This window comes from Tupaia chinensis, unplaced genomic scaffold (genome assembly GCF_000334495.1).
Source record: "Tupaia chinensis unplaced genomic scaffold, TupChi_1.0 Scaffold000362_1, whole genome shotgun sequence".
In the NCBI taxonomy this organism is placed as follows: Eukaryota; Metazoa; Chordata; class Mammalia; order Scandentia; family Tupaiidae; genus Tupaia; species Tupaia belangeri.
In genome coordinates, this window is record NW_006159859.1 from 2,043,512 (window position 1) to 2,060,533 (window position 17,022).

Here is a 17,022-nt window from a genome sequence, read left to right on the forward strand (position 1 = left end):
TATAACTCATTTATTTTTCATTATAATTTTCCAAAAACTATTAACCTGGAGAGGAATGAAATGTGACAATAAGTCAGCTAACTCAGTTCTCTTCTAAACATGAGTTGGAGATTCAGTGAAGTTCCCACAGAGGAGAGAGAGAGACTATAGCTGGTGAGACTTTGAGATGAATTGATATGAAAATATAAGACCAAGAAAGGGAGATTTCTACATCAGAAGGAGAAATAACCTCAAAAAGTTACTGACCGCAGTGCTACCTGAATCCAAGGAGTAACTATAAAAGGTAGCTGGCTTCCAGCTTACACTAACTATACCTTAAACTATTTCTCATCAAGGATCAATTATAATTTGATTTCAAATTACCACATTCCAGAAAATAACAAATAAAAAGCACCCTTCACATTAAGGCTGTCTAGTTTCAGACTGATCTTCTTCTCATCATATTGTAATCATGATCATCCATGTCAGATTGCAGTAGTAGAACTGATAGTGACGCTGCTTGTGTTGCTATGTACCACAAACCTCTGTGCTGTGTATAAAAGTATCAGACATGACTGCTACTGCTATCGCTATAGTGAACAACAGGCAAAAATGCAAAAATATTTTCCTATGATCGTCAAATTAGTTGTGGGGACAAGAAAAAGATGGCCTAATAGCCCTCTGTCCACCAGACCTATACGATTTACCCTTCAATCTGTATGTTTTCCAGTATTAGTCATATTCCTGTCTTACCCATTAATTCATTTGAACCTTGAAGACTGAAGAAAGAGAGAAAGGGATGGATAAAAGGATTAAAAGTCATAAACAGACAGAGCAATTAGAATGGAATAAGGAGAGGTAGTCTAGAGCAATTGGTGTTTATTTAGAAATGGTGGAAAAGGGGGTCAGACGGTAGAGCAGCTGTAAACATGATGCTCTGGATTGCTGACCTACAATGGACAGTTCCAGGTTTGCATCTGGAGACCTCCCTGAGTGGGTTAGGTGTGTGTGTGCTAGGAACCAGGGCTGAGTGAAGGGGTGAATCATAGTGTTAAGACCCTGTTGGGTCTTAACATTTCTGTCTTGCTCATGGAAGAAATCAATAAACTAACTTAAAAAATATTTTTTTAAAAAGAAAAAGAAGCACTAGGAAAGAGGAATTGGAATGAAAATAGCCATACGGAGAACTAGGAGTATGGTGTTCCCTGACTTTAAGCATAGATATTGCCCACAGTATAGAATAAACACTTGATAAAGAGGGAAGACCACAGTGCCTGATTAGGCTGCTTTAGTCACCTTACCGTTTTTTCACCTGGACTCTAGAAGTTCTTTTTTTTTTTGGTATGTTTTATGTTTATTTTTCTCTCCGTGCCTGGCAAACAGCTTTCTCGAGCACACAGAAGAGAACAGGGCAGATTATTTTTGTAATTTCAGGAAGAGAGTTTAGCTTTGTGGTTTGAAAACAGGAAGCCCAGGGTTTTAAATGGAGTGCTGTTGTTGCATTGGTACCAAGAGCCCTGGGTTCCAGACTAGACATCAGATCTCTCCTGAGAAAATGAGGAAGGCTGGATTTGTTGATCCACCTACTTATAAAATTCCATGATTCTAATTTACTGAGGTATGTGCTCAAATCAAACATCAGTGTATTTAAATTTATCCACCAAAGGAAATGGTAATATTGACGTAAATTGCAGGACCCTTTGAAAAACTTCAGAGTGTTAAGTCTAAAATTTCAGATGTAAAATAATATGAAGACTCCTTCTACTTCTCCAGCAGAAGCATAACTTACACTGTAATTAATTAAATCTTTAACATCACAGTGAGGATGCCAGGAAAGTCTTAAATATCATATATCAAATATAAAATGTTTAGAGAAGTAAAATAATGTAACTTATTGGTTCGGCGTAGACGTCCGTTCGTTTTCTTTTGTTTGGCTTCACTTTTCACATAAGCATTCTCACAACCCTAAGAAAAACCAAAGCTAGGAAAGTTTTCATATTTTATTTTGAAAATTATCCATGCAGTCATATCTTGTGAATGACTACATTTTCTGGGTATTTAATTTCTAACAAGGTCATTTAGAAAACTAGTAACAGAGAACTGAGCTAAACTGCATTTTACAAATAGATTTTGTAAAAACGTTTTTAGTTTTAAAAAATTTAAATGACAGAATTTAATTCTAGCCATGTTATTCTAATATCCTCATTTTCCTTCAAGCCTTTCATCATGCCTATCTTTTCTACTGATAGACAAATGCCCTAACAGTACTAGATCATTGTTTGTATAATTCAATATGTGTCATTCAATACATTGCTGATCTAATTTCTTAAATGTTTATATATTTACACAGTTCTTCAATGATAATATTTTCATTTATGGCAACTTTTTAAAAATTTCATAAAATAGTTTTAGAACTCAAATCAATTCAAAGATAAATGAAATGTACAAATAAAAAATAAATCCTAGATGGGGCCAGTGGGTGGAATGGTGATTATGCTGCTGGACTCTGACATGGCTGTCCATGGTTCAAGTCCTGGACCTTGTGGCTTGCTTTCTCACTTTCCCTTTCTCGCTCTCCCTGTGTGTGTCTCTCCCATGAGCACACATACCTATAGAAAATTTTACAATAGTAATAATAAATTAATTGGTTAAATAAAGAATTATTTTTAAAAATCCCAGATGGGTTAAACAATAGATTTTTAAATTACTGGTAACTTTTTTTTTTTTTATCAATTGTAGTCTTTTTAGTCCACAGTACGGACTATGATCTTTTATGTTAAATATAATATGTATACATCTTTATGTTATATGGTGCAGTAATGTCTGTTTATGGACTATTATCAATCCACATAGGCCAACTGTCTGTAAACAGGCAGAAGAATTCTGTGTAAATGTAGATAAAATCTCTGCCTTGGTAAGTGTCCAAATAAGTCAATAAACCCACCCTAAAGCAAATATGCTTTAGCTAGCTCCCCCGCAAGTGGTTTTTCTCCTTCTATCACATCATGAGGAAACAGTTTTATAAGATCTTTTGTCTTAATACAATTATTTGTAAGTGGATGTCTTGACAAACTACGGATTGGACGCATTGATCTAACAAAAGTTCTGGATCACTATAAATGACTGCAATAGGAAAGTATGCCTAGCAGCATTATTTTCAATAGATGATCTAATGCTCTAAAGAGAATCTTCTCAGCCATGAGGGCAAGGATTTGTATCCTGAATAAGACATATCCTTTATCAGGCGTCAACATTAAACACACTGTTAAGACCCTCTGCAGAGTATTTCAGTAAAGGGCAGGAAACAGCTGAACGTAGAACCTATGTGTTCAGTTGACAGTGTTCTTCACTCTGAAAATTTAAGTAATGAGAGCAATCATTTAGATTCTCCAGTTCACCATGGTCCTAGACTCCTTTTCAGTGACATCATAAGTTTAACTATTAGAAAGGAAAGGAAGGAAGCCTTGGAAAATTGGATGTTTCTTTTGTCATTTGTTTGTTTATTCAAAATAGGTTGGGCATATTCCTGACACAGATGGATGTGCCCAGAAGAGAGAAAGTATCCCCCATGGAGAATGGCCACGTTGCAGTTCCTTCTCCATGTTTCCCTTCATTCAGAATTTTGGGCATGCTTATGTATACATTTCCTATTTTTTTTCCAGCCACCAGGCCCAGTACTTGAACTGCACTGCAGCCTTAACCACCATGCCACTGGCTGGCCCTTGTAGAATTCCTGAAATTATATCAGTTGAGTCCTCTGAGTCAGTATAAGCTAGCTCCAGTCTATCACTGAATTTCTCATCCATTGCTTCTGAAAATACCTTAAGATGGTCACTTAAAGCCAATGAACTCACAGTCTATTACCTGCAGAGTAGAACGGAGAAAATTTGGGCTTAAAGGACATGGAACAGAGTTTGTAGAATACAGAAAGAGGCGGAGAGTTGGTTAATATTTTATGTGCCTTCTCTTCCTTTTCTTCTCTTACTTCACCTCTCTAGTGGCACAAATTTACTAGTAACAATGGATTGTGCCAGCTGGTTAATTATGCCCTGCCCTGCAGTTGAGGACAGGTAAGTTTCCCAGGGCACTTGCTGCATATCTATTCCTTATAGCAGCCTGAGTGATGGCTGTAGTGCTTTGCTAAAGAGTGGTGAATGTTTCTTTTTTTACTTTTTTTTTTTTTAGGCTTTTGCCATAGGTGTGTGGGCTCTCCAGACAGACAGACAGAGAGAGAGAGAGACAGTGAGAGGAAAAGTGAGAAATCACGTCCTAAGGAAGATGGTTCCCTTTCTTTTCCTCCAAACTCCTCCTGGGATTCTGGGCATACACAAACATGCCCCCAGCATGAAGTTCAAGTCACCAGGCTCAGGTTTTGATTCACAGCGGGGCATGTGAGAGTCCAGCTCCTTAACCACTACGCCACCAATTGGCCCACAGTGACTGTTTCTTATGAACCTAAATGAACCTGTGGTATATCCACTTTACTTTTTTTTTTTTTTTTTTTGTACTTCTGCTCACTTTTCTTTTTCCTTTCTGAGGATCCCACTATTGGGCTTCTAGACCAACCTTTCTCACCTACTCTATGACTCCAATCTTAATATACTTTTTGGGCCTACATCAGTGAGAAGATCTGGAAATAATAAAAATATTAGTTGGCATCTTTTTAGTTGGAAATAACAGAAAATTAGAAAGCAGCTAGCTTAAACAATTAAGAAAATTAAACGGCTCATACAACTGCATCATTTAGAGGTAATCTGCTAAGTTTTGATTTAGTAGACACCAATGACTTAGTTTCTTTTTCTGTTTCTCTGATTTCCTTGGGACACACTTCACCTGAAGGCTGTCTTTACCACTGTTCCAAGCACTCGTCAGCTGCTTACTGGGCATTATACTTCCTTACTTACATCTAGCAGGAAAAGAGAACATTTTTGGTACAACATTTGCAGACAAAAGTCCTTATAGTCCCTCTCATTGGCCTAGGTCAGGTTACACAACTGTTCCTGAGCCAATCACGAAAGTGACCAATGTCCATTGAACACCTCCCAGAAAAGTGTTGTTAATCTCAGGGGCTAGCCTGATGGAATTCACTTAGGTCCTGTAATGGAGTCACAAATATGGGGGCTGTTAGAAGGAAATAAGATAAGGACGTTTGATCAAATTTTGACTTGGGGCCCCCAAATTTTGGGGTCATTGGGAAAGTCATGATGTATTTTTCTGTTTCGCTTTGCAAAAATGTGTCATGACTTTTCTGATGACCCAATATTATAACTTGAAATTTAGTACTTAAAGAAACTGACATATTCTTCCTACTTTCTAGTCCTGTTTTCTCTTTAACTGTTTATAATGACTCAGATTGCTCCAACTGTCAACAAAAAGAAAGAGGAGAAGAAAAGTTACAGTCCTGTTTTGGTTTTGTTATTAAAAACTTTTGTAATCCTAATTATAAAGGACAAAAAAATACCATTGCTATGAAAATGGTCATCTTTGCATTAGAAAGATGACAATTATAGAAAACACATCAGGGTGTTTTATGTACCCTGAAAAATCTCATTAGAAAGGCTTTTTAATTTTTCAAGAAATGCCTAACATTGTTTTAAAATCTTACATATAGTATGTAGCTACATTACACAGAATATGTACTTTCGGAAGATGTTTGATGGATAAAAACCTGTGGGTTTTGATTTTCTGTGTTAATATCCTGTTCTCTTCCTCTTTCCTAATTGAATCATGACCAGATGCATTTAAAGACATTGAAAAATAGCCCAATTTTCCTTTCCATGCTTTAAACACACAGTGAAAGAGACTCCCAACACTTGCGAATAAACAAAGGTGAATATTCATTCTCTATAAAATTGGACACAACTGGCAGGCAGGTCCCAGGAAACTGCAGTAAAACACCCTCATCAGCTTTGCTCTCATTCTTCTATTCCCCTTCCATGAGCTATTTCCACCATTCCTAGGGGCCGTAAAAAACAGCATTTTGTTTTGTTTTGTTTTTCATATATCAGGGAGCCAGATAAAGCTGCTCTGCATTATATTAAGAAGAGCCCAAAATTTTTAACAGAACTCTTTTTATAATAGATTTTATTTTTTAGAGCAGTTTTAAGTTCATAGAAAAGTTGAATCCCCACATATATACCTCCCCCACCACACAGTTCTCCTTTTTAATGTCTTGCATTAATGTGTACTTGTTACAGTTGATCAATTATTTGAATTCATGATCATTAACTAAAGTCGACGGTTTACATTAGGGTTCACTCTTAGTGTTGTAGAGTTCTATTGTATTTCTACAAATGTGGAATGTCATATCCCTGCCATTACATCATTACACAGAATAGCTTCACTGTCCTAAAAATTCCACATTCATCCAGGCCTCCCCCTAAGTCCCTGACAACCACCTGTGTTTTCACTGTCTCTGTGGTTTTCTCTTTTCTAGAATATCATATAGCTAAAATCATACAGTACGCAGCAATTTCAGGCTGGCTTTCTTATCTTAGTGCTATGCATCTAGGGACTCTTCATGTCTTTTAGTGACTTGATAGCTCTTCTTAAGATTTATTTGTTATTACCAAAGAGTGAGTGTACTCAGAGAAAGAAATGACAGAGAAAGAGATGCCCCGATGGGGCCAGGGTACATTGCAATATTTTCTTCATCCATTTCTCCATTTCATCAGTATTTTGGCTACACATGCACATGTACCCAGCATGTTTTTCGAGATGCCAGGGGCAGCACTTGAATCAGGGTCGGCCATGTGTGTTCTGGCTCCCTGTGTACCAGCTTTACTGCTATGCTGACCATAGGGTCTCTTACGTTGTCCCTTTACAGACACATCAACTTCTCTCTTGACCCCAATCTCTCCTTAGTCCCTACCAATCACTAACATCCCCATACATTATATACGTATATATAAAAGACATATATATGTATATACGTATATATATATGTATATACATATATATGTACAATGTGAATATACATACATTATATATGTATATATAATTATATTATAATTTCAAGAATGCTGTGTGAATGGAATAACAGCATATAATCATTTTGGATTGCTTTTCTCCCACTCACTGTCATTCTCTGGTGATTCATCCAAGTGTTTTGTGTCTTCATGGTGTGTTGCTTTTCATCATTGAATACCATGGTATGGATGAACCACAGTGTTCAGAATAGTTTACCCATTGAAATCCACCTGTGTTGTTGTTCCAGTTTTTGATTAGTAAGGAAAAAGCTTCTATGAACATTTGTGTACAGGGTTTTTTGGGTATTTTTTTGCAAATGTACATTTTCATTTCTCTGGCATATAAGTCCATATTGCTGGTACAGGTTGACGCTCTCTCATCTGAAATGCTTGAAACCAGAAGTGCTTGAGATTTGGGATTTGTTTTCTTCTTAATTTTGGAATATTCACATATACATAATGTGGTATCTTGGGGAGGTTATCTAAGTCTAAACATGAAGTTAATTTATGTTTCATATATACATACCCACATATTTCACTTACACATATCCCAAAGGTAATTTTTGCAACACTTGTGTATTACAACATTTTAACTATGACCCACCCATGAGGCCAGTGTGGAATTTTCTGCTTGAGGTGCCATACTAGGTAGGACTCAAAATGTTTCATATTTTGGAACATTTCAGATTTCAAATATTTGGATAGAGATGCTTAATCTGTGGTTCTTTGTTCAGTTTGTAACAGAATTTAACAAATTGTTTTCCACAGTAGCTGTACATCTTACATTTCCAGCAGCAATGTATGAGTGATCCAGTTTCTCCACATCTTCCTGAGCATATGGTGCTGTCACTGCTTTTCGTCTTCGCCATTCTGATAGGGGTATAGTGGGCTCTCACTGTGGTTTTAACTTACATTTCCTTTCTGACTGATGGTGGTGAAAATCTTTTCAAGTGCTTATTTGCCATCTGTGTATCTTCCTTGGTGAAATCTAACTGTACTGTTTGCTTTTTAACTTGTGACTTTTGAAAGTAACTTATATAGTCCAGCCTGTTATTGAATGTGTTTTGCAGATATTCTCTCCCACTCTGTAGTTTCTTCATGTTACCAGGAGCTATCTCATGGTAAAAGTTTCTCATTTTGATGATACCCAGTGTATTAGTTATTCCTTTTATGGACTGTGCTTTTGGTCTCAAGTTTAACCATTGGCTATCCCTAAGTCCCAAATATATTGTACTGTTACTTTTCTTTTTTGGTCTATTTATTATTATTATTTATACATTCAATCACTATACATCATTTAGATGGTAAAGACATTTTACCCAGCATGATACACATCTCAGTCTAGTTGAGAATATGGAGAACTCAAGCAGCTTACCCAGAAGAAAATGATTAACCCAAGTAAAAGATTGGAAAATGAGCTGAATAAACAACTCTCTAAGGAAGACATACAAACAGCCAAAAAGCATATGAAAAACTGCTCAACATCCCTCATTGTACGGGAGATGCAGATAAAAACCACTGGTCTCTCTGGTTTTTTTGTTTGTTTGTTTTGGTTTGTTTGTTTTTGTTTTTTGTTTTTTGTTTTTTTTTGAGAGAGAGATTTTTACTACAGGGTGTGTATACTTGCCAGAGAGACACAAAAAGACAAAAAGTGAGAAATCACCATGGATGGTGGGGCGGAGAGGGAGCATGCTGCAATCCCTTCTCCTCCATTATGCTCTTGGGATTTTGGGAATACACACACACACGCCGGTGCGAGTTTCAAACCACTGGGTCTGGGACTCAAACCACGGTCACCTACGTGGGAATCCAGGGACCTAACCATTACACCATCTGCTGGTCCCTCTTCTTTAATCTCTTAATATGATGGATAACACTGATTGATTTTTAAATTTTGAATCAGCCTTGCATCCCTGGAATAAACTCCACATGTGGCTTAAAACTATTTGCTAATATTTCATTAGGATTGTTGCATCCATATGCATGTGAATATTGGTTCTGTAACTTTTTTTAGCTTGTTATATTTGTCTGGTTTTGGTACAAGAGTAATATTAGCTTAATAAACTGAATTTGGAAGTGTTCCCTCTTCCTCTATTTTTGGGCAGAGATTATATAACATTGGTACTAATTTTCCTGTAAATATTTGGTAGAATTTGCCAATGAAACCATCTAGGTCTGAAGATTTCTATTTATGTAAAATGTTAATAATAAATTAAAGTGCCTGAATAATTACACTACTTTTTTAAAAATTTGCTCTTTATTCATAATAGAGTGCACACACATGGGGGATGTGGGGGGAGGGGAGAGAGAGAAAGAAACAGATGCACCAGGGTTAGTCATGCTAGGATCTCTTTCCTCCAGTCCTTCATCCCATTGGATCTTGGATATTCACATACTTGCTCAGTCTTTTAGGATGACTGGGCTGGGAATTTAAACCATAGCTGCCATGAGAAATCTGGCTTTTCCTGAGAGTATGTTACTACTGCACCACAGAACCAGTCCTATGGGCCATTTTTAATACTTAGAGCAACTCCTAAATCGCTATCCTTTAATTGGTATATTTAGAACATTTATGTTTTATAAATTATTGATATATTAGAACTTAAGGCTATTATATTTGTTAGTTTACTATTACCATCTGTTTTTCATTTCTGTTTTCTTTTTCTTTTTTTGGAGAGGTTTTTGCTATTGGGCACATGTGCTTGCCAGCAAGACAGAGAGAGATAGAAAGACAGAAAGTGAGAAATCACTCCCCAGAGGGAATGGCCACATCACAATCCCTTCTCGTCCATTCTCCTTTCGGGATCTTAGGCATGCATGTACAGGTGCCCAGCATAAGTTTACGCCACTGAGTCCAGGACTCGAACTGTGGTCGACTACATGAGAGTCCATTGATGTAGCCATTACACCAACTGCTGGTCCCTTGTTTCTGTTTTCTTTTTCTTGTGATTACTTGAACATTTTTTAGAATTCTGTTTTTATTTTATCTGTAATGTATTCAAGTGTATCTGTTTGTATTACTTTTAGGAGTTGCTCTAAGTAGTGCATTAGAGGCATAACTTACCAGTCTAATGTTACTATCATTTTACAAGTTCAAGTAAAGGGTAGAAATCATACCTACCTTTTTGTCCTATTATTCTCCCCTGTTCATAATTTGCCTTAAATATTTCTTCAACATTCATTTATAATTACATCAACCAGTGTTATGACTTTTGTTGATATCATCAAATATAATTTAGAACAATGAACGAGAACAGAAGTTTATAGCATTTACCTATATTATTGCTTGCTGTTTTCTTTTTTTTAATTCCTTCCCTTTTTGTTTCTTTTCTGCTTAAAGAATTTACTTCAGTAATTCTTTTAGGGTAGTCTCCAGGCACAAATCTTAGCTTTCTTTCATCTGAGGATTTCTTAGTTTCTCTTTCATGGCTAAAGACATTTTTAATGGGTATAAAATTCTGGGTTAACAATTTTTTTCTTTCAGTACCTGAAAAAATGTGCCATTTCCTTCTGGCTCCTTTCAAGATTTTTTTTCTTTGTCTTTAGTTTTCCAACATTTGAGTCTTGTGGAGTTCTTTGGGTTTATTCTGTTTAGAGTGTTCTCAGCTCTTACTGTAAGTTTATAACACTTCCAAATTTGGGAAGTCTTAAGTTAGTATTTCTTCTCCAGTCCTCCTCTCCTTCTGAAATTTCAATGACACTAACTCTATGTTTCTTATTATAGTCTCATAAATCTTTAACGCTCTACATTTTTAAGGTCTATTTTTCTCTCTATGGTTTTTATTGGGTAGTTCAGGTCTCTGCACTTGGATTGAGAACTTGCCTATGTGGGATCGCCTTTCAGAGCATCACATTTTATCTTTGTACCACAATTACTTATCATGGATGCTTTAAAATTTTTACTGGTTAATTTTAATATCCTACTCATTTCAATGTTGGCATCTAATTTTCCTTTTTTATTCCGTTTGAGGTCTTCTGAGCTCTTCATATAATGAGTGATCTTTTTATTTAAGCCTGGAAATTTTCAAATTATGTTTTGAGATGCTTGCTGTTAGTGAAACATTCTGTTTCATTTGCCTGTCTCACAGTGCTCTAGAAGAGGGAGAAAAGTCCCACTTCATTACCATCAAGTAGAGGCAAAAATTTGGGCTACCTGTATGATCCCCATTGAAATCTGAGGGGGAGGGGCCTCTTATAGCTTCTGAGAGGGGAGAGAAGTTTGGGCTCCCACATGGTCCCAATGTTAGTACATAGATTAAAGTTCTACTTGGCCTAACATGATCCTAGTGGGAGCACTGTAGAACCTTGTTATAAATTCTCAGGATGAAATCTGAGGCTCCACACTTGGTCTCTGTTGATACGGGTGGGGATGAGGACAAAGTTTTTTCTGTAGTGTTTGGCTAAAGTACAGTGGCTACTGTGTAAACATTTGCTGTCTAATTGGGCTGGTCTTTTTCCCAGCCCTTTGGCTAGAAAAAAACAGCTTTTTGTTGGACCTTTGTTTGTCTATAGCTGTTCTTGTTTCTGGATTTCCAACATCTTTAGCCTCATGTCTAAAATATATGTGAGACTAAAAGAAAATCCAGGAAATTTACCATCATGTTTTACCTTGGATTTCAGGGTCCCTAGCTGGTCTGCTTTCCTCTCTTCACTTTTTAAATTCTTCTCATTTTTGTTATATATATAATGTCCAGTGTTTTCAGTTGTACTTAATATATATGCAGACAAAAGTCCATTTAATCATCATCCCAGAAGAGGAAGTCTTGATATTTTGATTTTTATGATTAGCGGACCTCCTCTCCATGTAATACAAAACATGTAAACAAATTGATTTTTCCAGATAAAATGGGAAGAAAAGTTAACAAATAATTATGTTGTTTCATGCTAAATGCTTCCCAAAACATAAATATTATAATCAATTTGTCACATCATCAAAGAATGTTGCTTGATCAATCAAAATAATTTTTAATTTTCCTAGTACCCCAATTTTCTTTGTTTGTTTTTTTTTTAACTGTACATTTAACAGCAATCCACAGGACAAAAGGACCCTGTGAGTTACACAGAATATATTTCTGCTTAAAGAAGCAAGTGGAGAAGTCTCCTATGTTTTGGTTTTAAAAAGGCTCTTTAGTAGCAGAAATAAAAATAAATATTTACTGAACATTGCCTATATTTAAGGCATGAGGAACAAAAAGACTAAATCCTAAAGAAAATTTAAACCCTAAAAGAAATAAAATAGAATCAAGTATATGTGAATCAGTGGGAATAATTCTTTAAAGAGATTTTAGAGATATGATTCACAGAAATGGCATTTGAGCTGGATTGGGAAGGATGTTTGTTCAATATTTACTGTCTACATATTCTATGTGGGCTCCCCAGCACTGGATGCAAAATGAATAATATTTTGACCAAGACGGAAAATAGGGTGATATAGGTGGAAGAACAACAGGCACTTCAGTAATAGGAATAGCTTAAGGTGCTACATAAAAATGTAGGAAGAACAGAGCTTATTAATATAACCATGATGCAGTGTTGTTTGAAAAGTCACTAGGTAAGAAAAGACTAAGTTGTGCTAATTGTAATGACAACTAATTTTTATTCACTCTTTCTATGTGCCAAGTACCATGTTAATTGTTTTATATAAAGCATTTTCTTTAATTCTCATATCAACCCTTTGTAGTAGGTATTATTATTATTAGCTCTACTTTAGTGATGAGAAAATTAAAGTTTACATAAATAAATATCTATTATGTAGTTAGAAATCAATGGAGCCAGGATTTAACCCAAAGCAGTCTGACTAAGAGCCCATATCTTAATCACCATGGTACCATGTAGCAGGCAATAATTTACAGAATTTAGAAAAGCATTAACGATGCTTATTTTGGGGTTTTCATGCATGTGAATGCTGTTTCACAGATGTGGATGGCATGGACCTGGGCAAAAAAGTCAGCATACCCAGAGACATCATGTTGGAAGAATTATCCCATCTCAGTAACCGTGGGGCCAGACTATTTAAGATGCGCCAAAGAAGATCTGACAAATATACATTTGAAAATTTCCAGTATGAATCTAAAGCTCAAATAAATGTAGGTATAACTTGACCATGTTGTAGATAAACTAATGGGCAGCACTTCTAAATCTATATGCATTACTAGATTCATAAAATGAGTATTCTATATTTTTGTTTCATTTGACTGTTAGACTTTGTTCATGATAATGACTTGTTTAGTTGGGCAAACAAAAGAAGTATTATGTATGGTATGAGTATGCTTTTAGTTCAATGGAGCATTGTAAGCTTGTAGATTTGGCAACAAGGAACCAATCTTTTCTGCTAAGAGGAGAGAGAGGGAGTGGAGAGACGAGGTACAGAAAGTTTCCATGGTCTTATCACGACCAGTTAAATGTTTGAGATGGAAATATTTCCACAGCACATAGTGCTCCACCAAGTAAGGATAAGAATTTTATTGGCTGGGTACATCCTGGCATTGGAACATGCCTGAGAACGAAAGACCCATTCATTCACCTCTCAAATAATTTATTCCTTATATGTGAAGGAAGTCTGGTACCTACTAAGGACAAAAACCAATGTGAGCACAACTCTTTAGACAAATATTTCCCCAAATGAAACTAATAAGCAAACTAATGAATTAATTCAATAATATTTTACATATTGTATTAGTATGATATTGATTTAAACTGTCATTTAGAGAGCCTGTAGAGAAAAAAAGTTCATAATAGAAAGACAACCAGCTCTGGCCCTTTAAAAAATCAAATACCAGGCATGAAGAATTGAACAGGAATAGAGTGGCCCAGCTGTGGTGGCACACACAATACAGAACCACTGTGTGAGGGTAGAGCCACATGGGAGATCCAGGTTTGAATTCCAGGCCAACCTGAACAGGCCAGGTGTAGTGGTGTGTGCCTGTAATCCTAATGAACTGAAAAGCTGGGGTGGAGGATCACAATAGAGTGAAATATATCTATCCCTCTCTCGTGTGCACGCTTGTGGGTGCTCGCTTTCTCATTAAAAAATAAAAAAAGGAATAATGACTGGTTCTGAATCTGAAGAGATGATGGAGACTACAATAAATATAAGTTTTATTTACTGAAATTTTCATCCCATAGCTATGAACAATCTGTATGTTTACTTACAAATGCAAACCTGAAAAATTAGCAGCTGCATTGTTAATGAGTTGTTTTGAATGGATGGCTTACTTCTTTACAGAAAACACTGATTTCACCAAGAATTTTCACTATAATTGCTAAAACACATTATAGAAACTAATAGCCACACCCATGAACGCCAACGTTGTATTCATTCCCCACATTTTTATTTCCCTTGCTATGTTTCTTGTTAACAGTAAATGTTGAGAGGACCTTTGAAATATGCTTATTTCACAGTAAATTTCACATTATCCTTCAAAATCCATGGATTAAATCTAGTTATAATTGTGAGTTCAGTTAGATATCAAATCTTGCTCAATTACAGTGCTTACATTTGTCATGGGAGTTTTTCATTTGAAGTCATGGATAAATGTAATGTTATGTTGCTCTATAATTACAGTGATTATCCTCTTATCAGAAAATGTCTGTGGCTAATACACCATGAGTCTAAAGTAATCCCTAGTCCATCTGATAAAGTCTGATTATGTAATCATATTCTTTCAATAATGAAAATAGAGAAGACTCTTCATGGGATAATACAAGGTGGCTTAAGAAAAGTCATCGAAAGGTCATCTATGAATCTAGACTTCTGGACAAATGAATAATGTCAGTTCTCACTGACATTTCTAAGAATAATACTCTAACTACAGTTCAAGGAGAGGTACAATGAGATTAAAAATGTCCTTATGAACTGACCATATTTCAAATTAATGACAATAATATTTATACCTATGATCATATATTCTGGTTATGTTTTGACTTTTCATTATTTCTAGAAGATTGGGCACTAAGTCAATTAAGTAATCCCAAGCAGCTATATGAAAATATTCCATTAAACGCAAACAAATAACTTGGAACAGTAAGTGATGTGTTCAGTAAAGTCACATTTCATTGAGTTACATAACATACTCTGAAATCTGACGAAATTTACTCTCTTTAGACATGAGGAAAATAGTATTCAAGGAAGTATATTGATTTGACTTTGCAACACCGTAATAAAGACTGAAAACTCAGTCTAGAGTTCTTGGCACTGATACTTTCATGGGGTAATTAAACTCTGACCTGGAAACCACTAGACCAAGGTCAAGTTCACTTTCCCACCCAGCCCTGTAATTGGAGTTAAAGTATCTTTGCCTCTCAGAATTACTTTTCTTATCTATAAAATAAGAGTATGGACACAAATGTTCTCTAAAATGCTTTCTGGCATTAACAAATTGTGTGTTCTACAGTCTTAATTTCTAAAATTACTTGCACACTATATCATTGAGGAAGATAGTGAACCACGTTATATAATGATCCTTTCACTTTGTCAAGGTTCTAGATTGCAACCTGGAATACTGGTAATAGGAAAGACATTTTACAAACAATATTGAGTCTCGGTCTAGTTCCAGGTCAGTCACTTATACTTTTGGCAAATATTTATGGAGTGCCTGTTATATTCTAGGTACTATTCTGGAAGTTCCAAGATAAACAAAATAGCCTTTGTGTAGTGATGGAGAAACCAGGAACATTAAAATATAGAGAACAGCTATTTACTTACAATATAGCTCTTGAAATCACCTTTAACCTCATTCACTGACGACATTTTCTGGAATTAGTTTTTACTTTACCTGCTTCTTTTGAGTTACACATAGTGTCAAAATAAAAATTTAGCTCATCTGAATATATTTCTTATATATTATGCTTAATTAAGACCTCTGATAGACGAAAATATTAAGTATCATTTTATAAGAGCAGAAAAATAAGTACAGCTTTGAGTTTACTGCTGAGGCACACTGTTAAAGCCAAGCTACATATATTTTCTATAATACAAACAATAAAAATAGGAAAAATATACTCTCAAAAAGAAATGAAGTAACATTACTTGCCATTACTTGAGCTAATTTAGAAGCCTTAGTTCATAAATTGATCTACTTCTTTTATTTTTTTTTCTTTTTGGAGAGGTTTTTGTTATAGGGTGTGTGCGCTCGCCAGACAGACAGAGACAGACAGAGAGATAGAAAGCGAGAAATCACCCCCCAGGGAGGATGGCCACGCCGCAATCCCTTCTCCTCCATTCTCCTCTTGGGATCTTGGGCACGCACACACACGCGCCCGGTGTGAGTTTAAGCCACCGGGTCCGGGACACGAACCGCGGTTGACTACGTGGGAGTCCAGCGACATAGCCATTACACTAACTGCTGGTCCCATAAATTGATCTACTTCTTAAACAAAAAGGCAAAAAGCAAAATATGTGTGAAGGAAATAAGCATTCGAAGAAAAATAAAATGTAAGGAAGAAAAGGAAGATAAAATAAAACAAAATCCATGATAATTTGTTTTTTTAAATCACTGTAAAAAGATATCAGACTTTTTGAAATCTGTAGAAATCTTGGGACTAGCAGTTGGAGTAATGGCTATGTCACTGGACTCCCATGTAGTTGACCGTGGTTCACGTCCCAGACCTGGTGGCTTAAACTCATGCTGGGCGCGTGTGCGTGTGTGCCCAAAATCCCAAGAGGAGAATGGAGGAGAAGGGATTGTGGCGTGGCTATCCCCTCCCGGGGGTAGGGGGGGGGTTATTTCTTGCTTTCTGTCTCTCTGTCTCTCTCTGGCTTTTTGCTGAGCATATGCACCCTATAGCAAAAATCTCTCCCAAAAAAAAGATTCTGAATATATATTTATTTTGTTGGAAAAATAACTTGTATTATGTATTAGGTCATTGGAAAAGTCATGATGTATTTTTCTGTTTTTCTATGCAAAAACATATCATAATTTGCCTGACGACCTAATATTTGGTGCAAAGTGTAAACAGATTTTTGTAAAAGCCCTCTTATTTCTATTGCTATTTCAACAGAAATTATGTAATTATTTTTATTAATATTTCAATAGAAATTCTCAATTCTATTGCTATTTCAACAGAAATTGTTATA

At 35.8% G+C, this 17,022-nt stretch overlaps 1 protein-coding gene across 2 annotated transcripts in view; it reads left to right on the forward strand.

Annotated features, from left to right (window-relative positions):
- Window positions 1-17,022, forward strand: part of MYOZ2 (myozenin 2) — a 37,869-nt gene that overhangs the window by 3,441 nt on the left and 17,406 nt on the right. For both annotated transcript variants that reach the window (XM_006153100.1, XM_006153101.1), the window contains one exon: window positions 12,864-13,033. In XM_006153100.1, the coding sequence (XP_006153162.1) occupies window positions 12,864-13,033 (170 nt within the window). The remainder of the gene's footprint in view (window positions 1-12,863; window positions 13,034-17,022) is intronic.